At 35.1% G+C, this 12,676-nt stretch overlaps 1 protein-coding gene across 1 annotated transcript in view; it reads right to left on the reverse strand.

Moving 5' to 3' along the window:
• Window positions 1–12,676, reverse strand: part of LOC149302324 (CUB and sushi domain-containing protein 1-like) — a 589,437-nt gene that overhangs the window by 228,059 nt on the left and 348,702 nt on the right. Inside the window, exons 8-10 of the mRNA XM_089482423.1 lie at window positions 11,934–12,021; window positions 5,797–5,921; window positions 3,053–3,174 (exon numbers count right to left, since the gene is read on the reverse strand). Of these exons, the coding sequence (XP_089338549.1) occupies window positions 3,053–3,174; window positions 5,797–5,921; window positions 11,934–12,021 (335 nt within the window). The remainder of the gene's footprint in view (window positions 1–3,052; window positions 3,175–5,796; window positions 5,922–11,933; window positions 12,022–12,676) is intronic.

Below are 12,676 nucleotides of genomic sequence, written 5' to 3' on the forward strand. Positions count from 1 at the left end.
ACTTTGTTGTTTATGCTGTATTCATTAGAAGGGAGTTGGCACATATTCTATTGTCTTGTTGTGTACTTTATATTTTATTCATACGCTTATCTAGCCATTCTATCATATCCACATACATGGAGTGATGTTTTCTTTTTTATTCACAGACCAGCATGTATAAGAGTTTGTATTTTCTATGGCATGGCATTCGCTTCATTCTTTTTTACCCCACCAACCCATGGGAAATTTGCTGTAGCATCTTGTGATACAAGATACCAGCCAGTTGTGATTGCTTAGTCCTACCCTGGGGTCTTGAGTCATGAATCATTTGACTAGAACGTGCATTCCAATACTGGTCAAGCCATAACATTACCCTTTGCCCATAGCTAGAGTTCTAAGAAGTGCTTCAATCATACTAGCATCCACTAGAGAAACATAATTAAGTTGGCATTAGAGAGCTAAAACATTTAAATGAAAATGTATAGTGACACCACTACAAAAATATACCCCTTTCAATCCACTACCATTTTTATGTAGATGGTTATTTTTTAGGAAATCTATTGCCTAGGAAATGTTGGAAGTTACTATATTTTACTCTCTAAAAGTTTATTACTTACTTCTTACATTATTATTCATATCATATACTTCATTATTCATATATATATATATATATATATATATATATATATATATATATATATATATATATATATATAAACACACATATACAGTGGATATAAAAAGTCTACACACTCCTGTTAAAATACCAGGTTCTTGGGATGTTAAAGACAAAGATAAATCATGTCAGAACTTTTTCAACCTCTAATGTGACCTATAACGTGAACAATTCAATTGCAAAACAAACTGAACTCTTTGAGGGGGGGGACTCACAATAACCTTAAAGTAGTACTTTGTTAAAGCACCTTCTGATTTTTACAGCAATCAGTCTTTTTGGGTAGGAGTCTATTAGCATCGCACATCTTGACGTGGCAATATATGCCCACTCTTCCTTGCATAAGCGCTCCAAATCTGTCAGATTGCGAGGACATCTGGGCAGGCAGCAGTGCCCCCCTGATCACCACAATTGTGGCAGTGCGGGGGCATTTTGTATGATGTACCAGGTACTTCACAGTACTGTTAAGCCCACTTGAGCATGGCGTACCTGGTACGTTACCAGACGTGAAGGGGTTAAATAATGACATGCTAATGTTTCCATCAGGACCAGTATTAGAGCCATTTGGTTAAGAAATTTGGTCAGTCACTACATTGAATATTCATGATGGGCTAGTTAAAGGTTAATATTTCAATAATTTTAAGGTCAGCTCATTAAGAAAGGTCCCAGGTATGTTAATACCAATATTATTCATAATACATAGATTTAAATGGACATTTTGGACAACCTCTCCTTTCTCTTTATTTTTATATCTTTACTTTTATAGGGGCACAGGTAAGTGTCCTATAACAGCCCCATTTGAGATTTTACTGTGGTAAAGTAATGGCTGTTTGAATGGCTTAGCTATAAGACTAAAGGTTTCTTCAAGTGTGTGAATTGCAAGGCCTGTATTAATCAGGTTAGAACAATCACTGAATTCACCTCCAAAACTACAAAAAATGGCAGTTTTATTGCTTTTTATTGTATATTTAATAGAATGTGCTTGTGGTAGACAATAGGGTAGACAAACAGACCATTGGAAGTAACGATATTGGAACACCTAGGCCTCACTCGTAAGGAGTGTGACAAAGATTGTCTCATCAACCACTGCAGAAATTGCCTGAAAGGATCCTGAATGAATAATACATTTAAGAGAATAGAGAACATTCCCAGTACTTGGAGGAGAGGAGATAGGATATTTATATTCTGGAGTATTTTTCATAAGCATGTATCTTCATTCTGGTGTTGTGACACTTTTTATAAAGGATTAAGTATAATTAATTTTTTATGGAGGTTTTATTGCATTTTATATCTTATCTGTTTGGTATAAATATATATGTGTTTTCTTTTACATATGATATATGTGTGGTCGATTAAGTATAAAGGCTGCTATGGCATCTTGAACAGTACTTAACCCTTTAAAATTAGCAATAACAATATTAAGCGTACAATTGGTCAAATTAAAAATGTACACAGGATTTAATACAGTCGGGACCCGACCACCAATCACCCTGATGAAGTGTAAAATGAAAAGCATTGGACTCCCTTTTTAATCTTCTGAGCTACCATATCTGCTTTCCTTTGTCACTCCCAGAAGTACAGCATAGTCCCGATACGCAATGATCTAGTGCAGGTTTATAAGCTCAGAAGAGTGTGGACAATTCATTGTAATTTACTATCAGATGCACAACATTAAAGACCATGGAATTCACAAAGTGGAAGGCAATTGATTTGAGGATAAAAGTCAGTTCTCTCCTAGTGGATGTGAATCACTTTGTCTCCTCAACCATAGGAGTCACGTTTGTGAGTACAACCATCAGTCTTCTCTTTGATATTTTTTTTATTTTACCTTAGATATTGCACTATTATTTTGATGCTCTTCCTGTAGGTTTATATAAATCTATGTGTAGTGAAATATAATTTGTTGGGCAATACCTATGTGGAATCATCTCATTATTTTTATTTTATTGGGGCACTTTTTTCCCCACCATTTCATTTCACCTTTGTTTGAGATTATTCCAGACGCTGTCGTTGGTCTGTGTTCATCAGTTTCACTTTTTATGGGTTTCACATTACATCAATTGTATATTTTAAAGGTCCAAACACAGAGAGACGTTTTTCCCTTTCTAAGTTACAGCTAAATTGTCTGGTTTTTTCCCTTTAGCAGCAGGCGTTTTTATGGTGACTACTAGTATATTTTGGCACAGTATATATTATTGATTTTGTAGCATTACCCGCTTGCTCATCCTACACTTTCTGTGGTCATCTATAAACCTGAAGTATAATTTTCACATAGGAAGACATATGTACCTTCTTCAGTCTCTCCAATTGAAGGGTCACACAGAAGTGGCTACAAACAGGCCACATTATAAGAAAAAACATATCTTGTTGCGTTGGAATACATTGATAGGATTCTCATACCTTTTCTGGATTCAAAGTTGTTATCACCCAAACACAATGTGCATTGTCTTCATATTGAACAGGATAGTTGGGTGATGTGATTATTCCAGCTGGCCCTTGGAGGTTCGATCCACAAGTTCTTGCTGTAACAATATTGTCATTGTAAGCTTTATTCATACCTTCACGATAATTAAGTAATATAGATAGATTTTAAAAAGTATCAAATGAGATACATATTTGAAAAAAATGTTGGCGGTGCTCTCAATGTTTTTAAATGAAAAAATGCAAAACTGAAACACAGCTCTCATCTCTATGCATGTGATTGGCTTTATAGGCGATCCACTCACGGAGTGGTCAGCAGTAGAGGACTGCATTGGGAGGTGGGTCCCGCGGGACCCACAAAAAACTTGAGGTCGCGGGCGGTCTTGAGGTCGCGGGGGTTGCGTGCGGGAGCGGGTGGTCAGGCACTGTACCTGCGGGTCTCGGTACGCCGCCTTTTTCCTGTGCGGAGCAAGAGAAGAGACGCTGTGAGGGAGCAACTCGAGGGCAGCCTTGTGGGACTGCGCGGGAAATCTGCAGTTCAGGTAAGGAGGTGAGTTTGATTGTCGGGAGTGGAACACCCACATTGCGGGAGCAGGCGGGATTGGGCAACAAATCAGCGGGAGTGGGCGGGAGCGGGATTAAAAAAGCAGTCCCGTGCAGGGCTCTAGTCTGCAGCAGTGGTTGAAATCTTATTACAAAGGTATTTTTTGTGTTGAGTAAAAAGTTTGCATAATGAAACATATAACCCATGCACTTATCCATTTAATGCTAGTTAGAGGAACATTTTGTGAAAAGTCCAGGACAAAAGCAAATCTGCTCAATCTATCACAAAGATCCATTTCAGTGACAACAAGCTCAGTGCTTGATATACATGGAAGGAACGTGGAAAGTACCCATCCAGTTTACCTAAAGACCTTGTCAGGTTGGTTATATGTAGGATGGCTAGTAAAACAGCAAAAAGGGAGGAACTATTAGGGTACTGACCCTAAATTATCAAGCCAGAATAGCTGACTATTGCCAGTGTTTACTCAATTCCACAACTATTGTTGGAGTTTAGGTAAGTGAGAGGGTCCCTGTCAGTGATATAATGTGTGATAGTATTTAAGAGGTTTTAATAATAATAAAAGTGTCCTTTCTGTTTTTCAGTAGCTCAGTTCCATAATATACCTGTAACTGTTCAGACACACACTAAAGTAATAAGCATAACTGGGAACTCTCTAGGTTTAATCCAGAACCTGTGGGTGAAAGACTGCTTTCTCGGGTCTCTGGGTCACTCACTTCCTCGTCCTGGGCAGCGGAGCAGCATTTAGCCAATTTCGCTCCCACTCCCAAACTTTTGTTTCCGCCTGCATGTATAACACCACCCCCCTACAAAGTCATTCCCTAAGAAGAGGAAGATTTCCCAGGTTTGGTAATAGGCTATGTATTTGCCTCAGTTATTTTGTAATACAGATTGTTCAGTAAATATGGTGTCTCATAAGTTGGTAGAACATGTCATTAAACAGTGTGTACTAAATAGAATGGAGACACTTAGTTGACAGATGCAATGAACTGCACTGTCACTTTCCACTGTCTCTGTCATTCATTTCCATGCCAATTGCTCAAGGTTAATAGTTACTGTACCTTAATAAACATGAAATCATTATTTTGGGTTTGAAATCTTGTATGTGTGACAGTTATTCTGAATTAATACTGGGTTAGATATGAAAATATAGAATGATCACCCAGTCTTGAAACTAAATGTTTACATTTGTTTCCCCAGAAAAGCACTTGGTCGTATATAATGGAAATGCATTAATACATATAGAAAGCAAATGGCAAAGAATTCATGTACTTTTTAGTACTTTGCTTTATCTACATGAAAGAATAAATGCAGAAAGAAAATATTAATTAAGGAATGTAGCAATTTTACCACCATAACTTTAGGATGTAAATATTGGCTAACCTCTTTGAAAAACATGTTGGGATATCTATCACAAAAACTTATCCAGAGAATTACACTTTAGGTAATTAACAAAAAGTTTTTTGAGTATATAACTAAAATTCTATAATTTTCTGTTAATACTGTACAGGAGATGAATTATGTTGGCATAACTAAAGGAGCTTGGTATTATTATTTTGGAACAACTAAAGAGGTTGTATTTGCTTGTTTACTTTGCAATACCTGCTACCTAACCAACAGGTTGAATTCAAATTCCTCCCTCACCTGTAACTTGCAAAACTGAGATTCTCACGGAACGCAAGTAGCAGCTAGCATTTTAAAGAATATTTAACATGTTGCATTGCAGTCAGTAGGTTGTTTTCATAAAAAAAAAAGTAAAGAATTAAATAATAATAATAAATAAAAACTAAAAATAAAATAAATATAAAACATTTTTGCCTTTTTTTGTAGCTGCAATATTGTAATATTGAAACACCTTGGCAGGGAACCTATGATTTCTAAATGACTTTATTTGAAAAGCAAATCTGAACAGCACAATTTAATTGCACAATTTAGCTAATTTATGACATCAACAGCCACAAATTCTTCTATAATTGATGATTGCAAACAGTTTTTTTTTTGCTTTTTGTTTTTCAATTCAATGTAAATGTATATATGTCATACAGAACACACTATTACCCTGTGATTCAATGATATTTCCTCTCTCTTTTCTTTTTTTACAAAAGGTAAAATCTATAATTTGAAAGTATTTAAATTTGATTCTGCTTTTCAATGTACTTACCACGACAGATTGGTCTATGATCACTCCAAGCAGCAAGGGTGTCAGTTACTCGCTGACAAGTAATACTCTTTGAGCCCTGTAGCACATAATTATCATCACAGGAGAATTGGACATTGGCTCCCACTCTAGAAATGGTAAAAAGAAATATATATATATGATTGTATCAAAGGCAGTATTATGAGGTGTCCAGATAATGTAGGATCTGTTATTACATCAGCTGAAGTGTTACTGCCAGCAAAATAACATAGCATCCTCACTTGATATGACTTGAATGGCAGTGTAATTGGTTCTTGAGGTAGAATTCTATGTGAAATCAGACAATACGAATAAATATAAGTTGCAGTTATGGTATAACAACGCAGAATAATGTGTTGGGACAATTTTACTGGTGGAATTTTGGTATATTGTTTCTTTTTTCATGACGCACACCAGGGATGTACGCATTTAGAAGAAGCCACATTAGGGGATGATACAATGGTAACCCTAACAATTCTAACATGTTACACTACTTTTTACTAGAAATAGGTAACACTTTTAAAGATTTTTTTTTGACAGGCTTCAGCGGTAAGTGCCATAAAAGCATTGATGAACATGCAGGTTTTGTCCGCCAATGTAACTATTGTAGCCTGATGTATGCCTCTACAAACACTCATAAACAGTAATACATTTTTCCCTGCAACATTTTCCCAATGGCAGGGGTTGATCGTTTTGGCTCATTTTCAGGGATGTTTTAACCAAGCTCTACTTTCCTACTAACCCTTGTCCACTTTCAAAAAATTACTTTCTTTATTGTCCTTGCACTACACATTTTATTATTATGTCCTTTTTACCAAATTTTATTTTCTAGGGGTTCTCAAAGGTCTTTGAGCTTAAGTAAAATCTTGCTAATAATACTCATTCTCTGTATTTTTGTTTTTTTTTAATATGAAACACTATCAGACACTTGGAAAGCCAATATTCCTTAGAAGAACATACATCACAATTGAAGAATGAGAATTTGACCTTTTCTCACTAGAGTAGGGTTATGCAATATCTAAAACTGTCTAATGCGAAAATCACAAAAATACCAAATTATATTTTAAAATTGACTCAAGTCAAACCTTGATAACGGCATTGGAAATGCTGAAACCAGTTAGGATTATTGGAGTGGCATGGCCATTTTTGTCATGAACTTTTAAATGGATACAATAAATGTTTATACTTTTATCCTTCTTATGGAGACACAAAACCATTTTTTTTAAGATTAAATATTATTTTGGAAAGTGATTTCCAGAAACCTTCGGATATTACATAGGGATCCAGAGACACATGTGAACATGCTCCATTTGTGAACCTTCCAGATACCTTGAAGCTATGAAAAGCTAATTAACACTTATGTTTTCTACATGTTTTATCTTTATAAAGTTGATACACTGTTTCTCCCATTGTTTATATTGACAAGTCCCTAGTGGACAGAATAATTAACTACTCCCAACAGTTTGTCTTGGATAGGTGGTGTTATTCATTAAACTGTCTAAGAGAAATTCAAGACAAAAAATTAAACCTTGCTTTAAAGTGTCTCTTTAACTCATTGGGTACTGGCTATGTAGATCATTGGAAAGCAAAGAGGACTCACACAGCCAGCCAGGTATCTGCTATGTAGCAACACTTTAGTGACCAACTAAAAGTGATCACTTAGCAGCTTCCCTGGTATACTGAGTATTTAAATAATTCCTTTTCCTTTACAGATAAAGTAACGTCATGCTATTTTTTAAGTACAGAGCTCCATAAAGGGAGAAAAGAACCCTGTTGCTTCAGTGTCAAAAATAGGTCTAGGTGACTAATCCATCTTGGCAGGGCCACCACTTCGCAAATTGGCTTGATTATTAGAACCCTTGATAATTCACAGTAATAATTTTCTGGCTCAGCTACTTTATATAATTTATATACATTTATTAATGAAACCACAACATAGGCAACCAAGAAAAGAATGACATTAGAATTCCATGCATGTATGGGAGGAAACTTGAATTAGAGACATATATAGTGATCAATTTACAGTTCAACAAATCATCCACAAGATTTCTAACATCAAATTATGTTGTTTATTTTCCTTAATGAAAGATATGATTCTATCCATGCTATTTCTACAGGAAGCAGTAATTTAGACGTAATCATCCACTTCCCTTTTCCGTTCACTTCATTTGCTCACAGTATGCCTTATAATGAAAATGAGCTCGAGAAAACATATTAAATAATTTATTTCTCAGCTAACGAAAAGACCTATAAAATGTAGGTTGATTTTGATGTTTTTTTTTCTCTTGATTATTATGAACTGTTCAGGAAATTTAAATAATTGCCTATGAATCATTTACTTTAATACACATATCATAAAAAACAATCCATAGCTATCTGCCTATTTATGTATCTATATGAGATGGGTACGTTATATTTTTTTTAAAAACAATAATATTAGTATGAAAACATTAATAATTCTACTAATAATTATTTAAATTCCGTGAGTATAAGTGAAGCCGAACTTGTCTGTAGGGTAGACAAATCATAAACCATAATTATTATTCCAATGCTCATTATTACATCAATGCATAATGTATTGAATTTGTGCTATGTAAGCATTGCCCAAAGGTTGTTAGACATTGATATATTTAATAAGGATGCTGTCCTAGGCATTACCAAGGGCAGCATCCACAGCCTCTCCTCTTCCCCAGACTCACCATGCTGATTCCTTCAGAATGCTATGCATCTCTGGATACAAAATCAGATCACAGTTCTCTGCCTCTGAAGGTTGTGCAGCACAGGAAGAACTATGAAGTTTGAAGCATGGAGTATAAATGGGACAGTTGTAAAGAGATTGCTTTCTCAACTGGTCCATCAAGCTGTGGCCTAGTAGAGAATCTGATTGCCCAATAGAATGATCTTTCTCTGGTTAAAGTGGACAAGGGTTGTTACTCTTCAATCTATAGCCCTAGGCCTACAGAACACACCACTATCCCTACTATAGTTCCAAAGGCTGTCAAGTTAATTATTATTATTAGTATTATTATTTATTGTTTTATATAGCACCATCAAATTCTGTAGTGCTGTGCAATGGGTCATTCTTTTAGTTAAAATATTCAGGATTCACTTACATACAGACATACTAATGGACAGAGACTTATATTGTACAGTAGAAGCTGTAAGATGGAACTACTTGTACCTTTTATGTCTTTGCACATAGAAAAGGGCAGATGTATATGACGTTCAAACAGATTAAATTAACTAGTGTTACATAATAACATAATTATATGTTATTACACAACATACTAATGTTTTAATGATGGGTTCCTGCTAAATATTTCAGTTTTTATCTTTATATAAAAAGCAAAAGCAATGTTACATTGTGCCTGCCCTGGAATATATCCTTCCCAGAAATTAAATAAATACCTTTCAGTATTTCTATATTCGCCTTTGGCAGTGAAATATTGTTTGTTGTTTATTAGCTTTTCTCTCCAAACTTTTAATTATTTCACAAACAACCCAGTAATTGTTTGATCCATAATTAATTGCAGTTCCTCATGACCAACATGATTTGCACCAGTGCGAAAATTGATAGTATATTTTATTTTAATATGCTATGGTAATATGCTATGCTGTTTTAATACATTACATGCCCCCATGAATTCTAATTAAATATCTGGAGCCGGAAGACAAAATTTTTTACATTTCCTTTAGGATATCTATACATCTAGACCTCTAAATTATACTTAACGAACATTAATTGGAGTCAATGCAACTATTTAGTTGAACATTTACCCTTACATGCTAGTATTAGCATGGCTATTCATGTCATATTACAAAGTAATACATGACTGTTGTAAACATTTATACATGTACATATTTATACTTTATTTGGCCTTTATGAGAATATATAATCTGCATATTTATGAATCATGGCACACTTTAGTAATTGCCATGCATTCATCCTTATAAATCAATATATCCTTTCTGTTCACTAAGACTCAAATGTGTTATACTACCAAATTACAAATTAAAACCAGCTCAAGGACTTGGCATACAACAGTAGTAACAGGAAAGTATATAGCTAATCAATCACCATAAAATGATGAACTAAATCTAGGTTTTTTTATAAGACCAGAAGCTTTTTGTATTCTGCCCACTAAATGCTTAACTAAGGTGAAATCAATGAATATTTCAGAGTGCACATAGTATTGAACAGAATAGTATCTAAATACTTCCAATATTAAATTCAAAATCAATCCTACAAACCACTTAAAATTAAAAAGTATTAAAATGCATGTTTTTTTATTAATCTGGGCTAAATATGGAGAGAAAGCCTATCTTGTTGAGTTATTTCTTCAGAAAGCTAACAAAGAAATGCAAATAAAGGCTAAACAACCGCTTTCTTCTTTTCCAGAAATGAGTCCTTGGCAGAAAAAAAGCATTCTGGAAAGTCATCAAAACCTTCCAAAATAAATCCAATTATTCTTATTTCCCCTAGTCACCCATAAAATGATTTTTGTATTCTCCGCTAATAAAGGCAGCCAAACTTCTAAAACATGCATGTGAAAAAAAAATCTGTTTCTGCATTTGAGAAATTATACTAAATTAATCACAACAAACATTGTAAAAATGTTTAATCAAGAGGGATTGAAATGTGGTAAGTGAGCTATACTGTACTATAATATAACGTACAATTATATACAATACTATGCCATACTATATCCTCAAAATTGGAAATGTGGCTTGTTAGTAGCACTATATATAACATACAAGCCAAGTGTGCCACATCAATGGGATACTTATGATTTGGGGCCCAAGTCTGTCAAAAAAATATTTGTTTTTAAGATAAAAACATAAGATAAACAAGCAAATTCTAGCACAATCTGATGTTATGTTTTGAAGATGGGATAAAGTTAGTGGGGTGTATATCATGACATTGACTCTGTTTACTAGCTTTAGTGGCAGAAAAGAATTTTGAAATGCAATTTACCTTTAGATGCAACATGAGTTCAGAAAACAATTCGAAGACAAACAGAAACGGAAGAAAGAAGTCTCAGACAAGACAGTGTCACTGAAAATGTGGACATCTGGTGAACCTATTTTATGTCTAAGTTCAAAGACTAAACATAATTTGGAACTGTGGCGTCAGGGGAAATGGCTTTTGCTCGTATCACATAAGGTGGTTGTGAGGTTGTTGTGCAAAGAGCAGGCAAGCATGTTAATGGGTATCAAACATACATGATTATTTTTTGGGAGCAATAAACAAAAAGACCGGGCATATGTACTAAAATGTGACTGTGCTGTCCAATTCTGGACACTTCATGTATGCTCTGGCATTTAGGGGGTTAAAAGGCATATTATGGGGCAGAGTGGCATATACGGAGGTATAAGGCATTTCAGGAGGCAGAGTGGCGTATAGAGGGTTAAAATACATATCTGGAGGCAGAGTGGCATTAAGAGGGTTAAAAGGCATATCATAGAGCACTCTGCCTACAGAAATGCCTTATGCCCCCCATTTAACACCCCCCCAAACTTACCAGTGCTTCTGACTCCCTGGTGTGTAGTCGGGGCAGGGGGTAGACGTCTACGCGATTCGCGTAGGCAACCCCCGCTGCTAACCACACCAACTTCCGGCTGCAGCGTCTACACGCTGCCCCCCGACTACACACCAGGGAGTCAGAAGCACCAGTAGGTTTGGGGGGGTGTTAAATGGGGGGCATAAGACAGGAGGATCCAGGTTCCCTGCAGCGCTGCGGGGGATCTGGGTCTTAGTCTCATAGTCAGACCTCTATTTGAGGTCTGATTATAAGATGACCCCGATTAAAAGACGAGCATTTGCTCTGAAAAAAACCTTGTCTTATAATCGAGCAAATACGGTACTTTATTGGTTGGAATTCTCTAATACACTATTCTGCTTCTTTCTACTGTGTTGTAATGTAGGATCACTAAAGAACAATTGAAACTAGGAACTTGACACTTAATTTGCAAACAAGACAAGAATACATAGTAAAACAACATACCTTTCCTTGTAATTTTTTATCATGCTCTTAATTTGCTCTGGTGCTACATAAAATGCATTCATTTAAATATGAAATACCATTTGCAAAGATATTACAAATAAATGTTTAGAAAAATACCTGAAGTCAAAACCTGTTCTTTTTCCATTTTCAGGTATTCCAGGGTCAGGACACATGTCTGTAGCCATCAGCACACCTCCTTGACTTACTAGAAACCAGAAAAAATTATATATATAAGTAAACAAGCAAGTAAATAAATGACTACCTTGTATTTTTTCCTGCTTTTACACATAATTTAAAGTAAAACTGAAAAAAATAAAATAAGATTCAATCGATAGAATACTTACTCAATTGAGTGTTAACCAGGCTTCTTTTACTATAAACAGATTGCATTCACTTTTCTCGGAATGTCATCAATAAAATGTTATTTGATTGTTTCAAATATTAAATCTAATTATGTAGTAATATTTTGTGAACTATAAATGTCCCTAAAATATTGTGACCAATTATACATTACAATTATATAGGAGAGCTATTTGTCACAAACATGGAATGCCACTAACATGTATACCAAATTTAGTTGACAACATTCCTTATTTATGTATTTCTATACCCTGTTATCTCTTGCTGGACAACATTCATTTAAAACTGTTCATTCCTACTTTAAAAGTGCTGATGCCCATGTACAAATCTTTGACTGCGTAAATAATTCTTGCCAGTCTACAGCCTGGACTGGAGAAAATTGAAGTTGATCCAGGAGTTGATAAGAGTGATGTTCCCAATGCTACATATAAAAAAAAATATTCATAGTTTCACAGCCTTCCTTTCCTCCATTATCCTTACTTCCATTCTTTTCACTTGTG

The sequence above is a fragment of the Sceloporus occidentalis genome, unplaced genomic scaffold (assembly GCF_023333645.1).
Source record: "Sceloporus occidentalis isolate IW3139 unplaced genomic scaffold, rSceOcc1.0.p SCAF_19, whole genome shotgun sequence".
Lineage (NCBI taxonomy): Eukaryota > Metazoa > Chordata > Lepidosauria > Squamata > Phrynosomatidae > Sceloporus > Sceloporus occidentalis.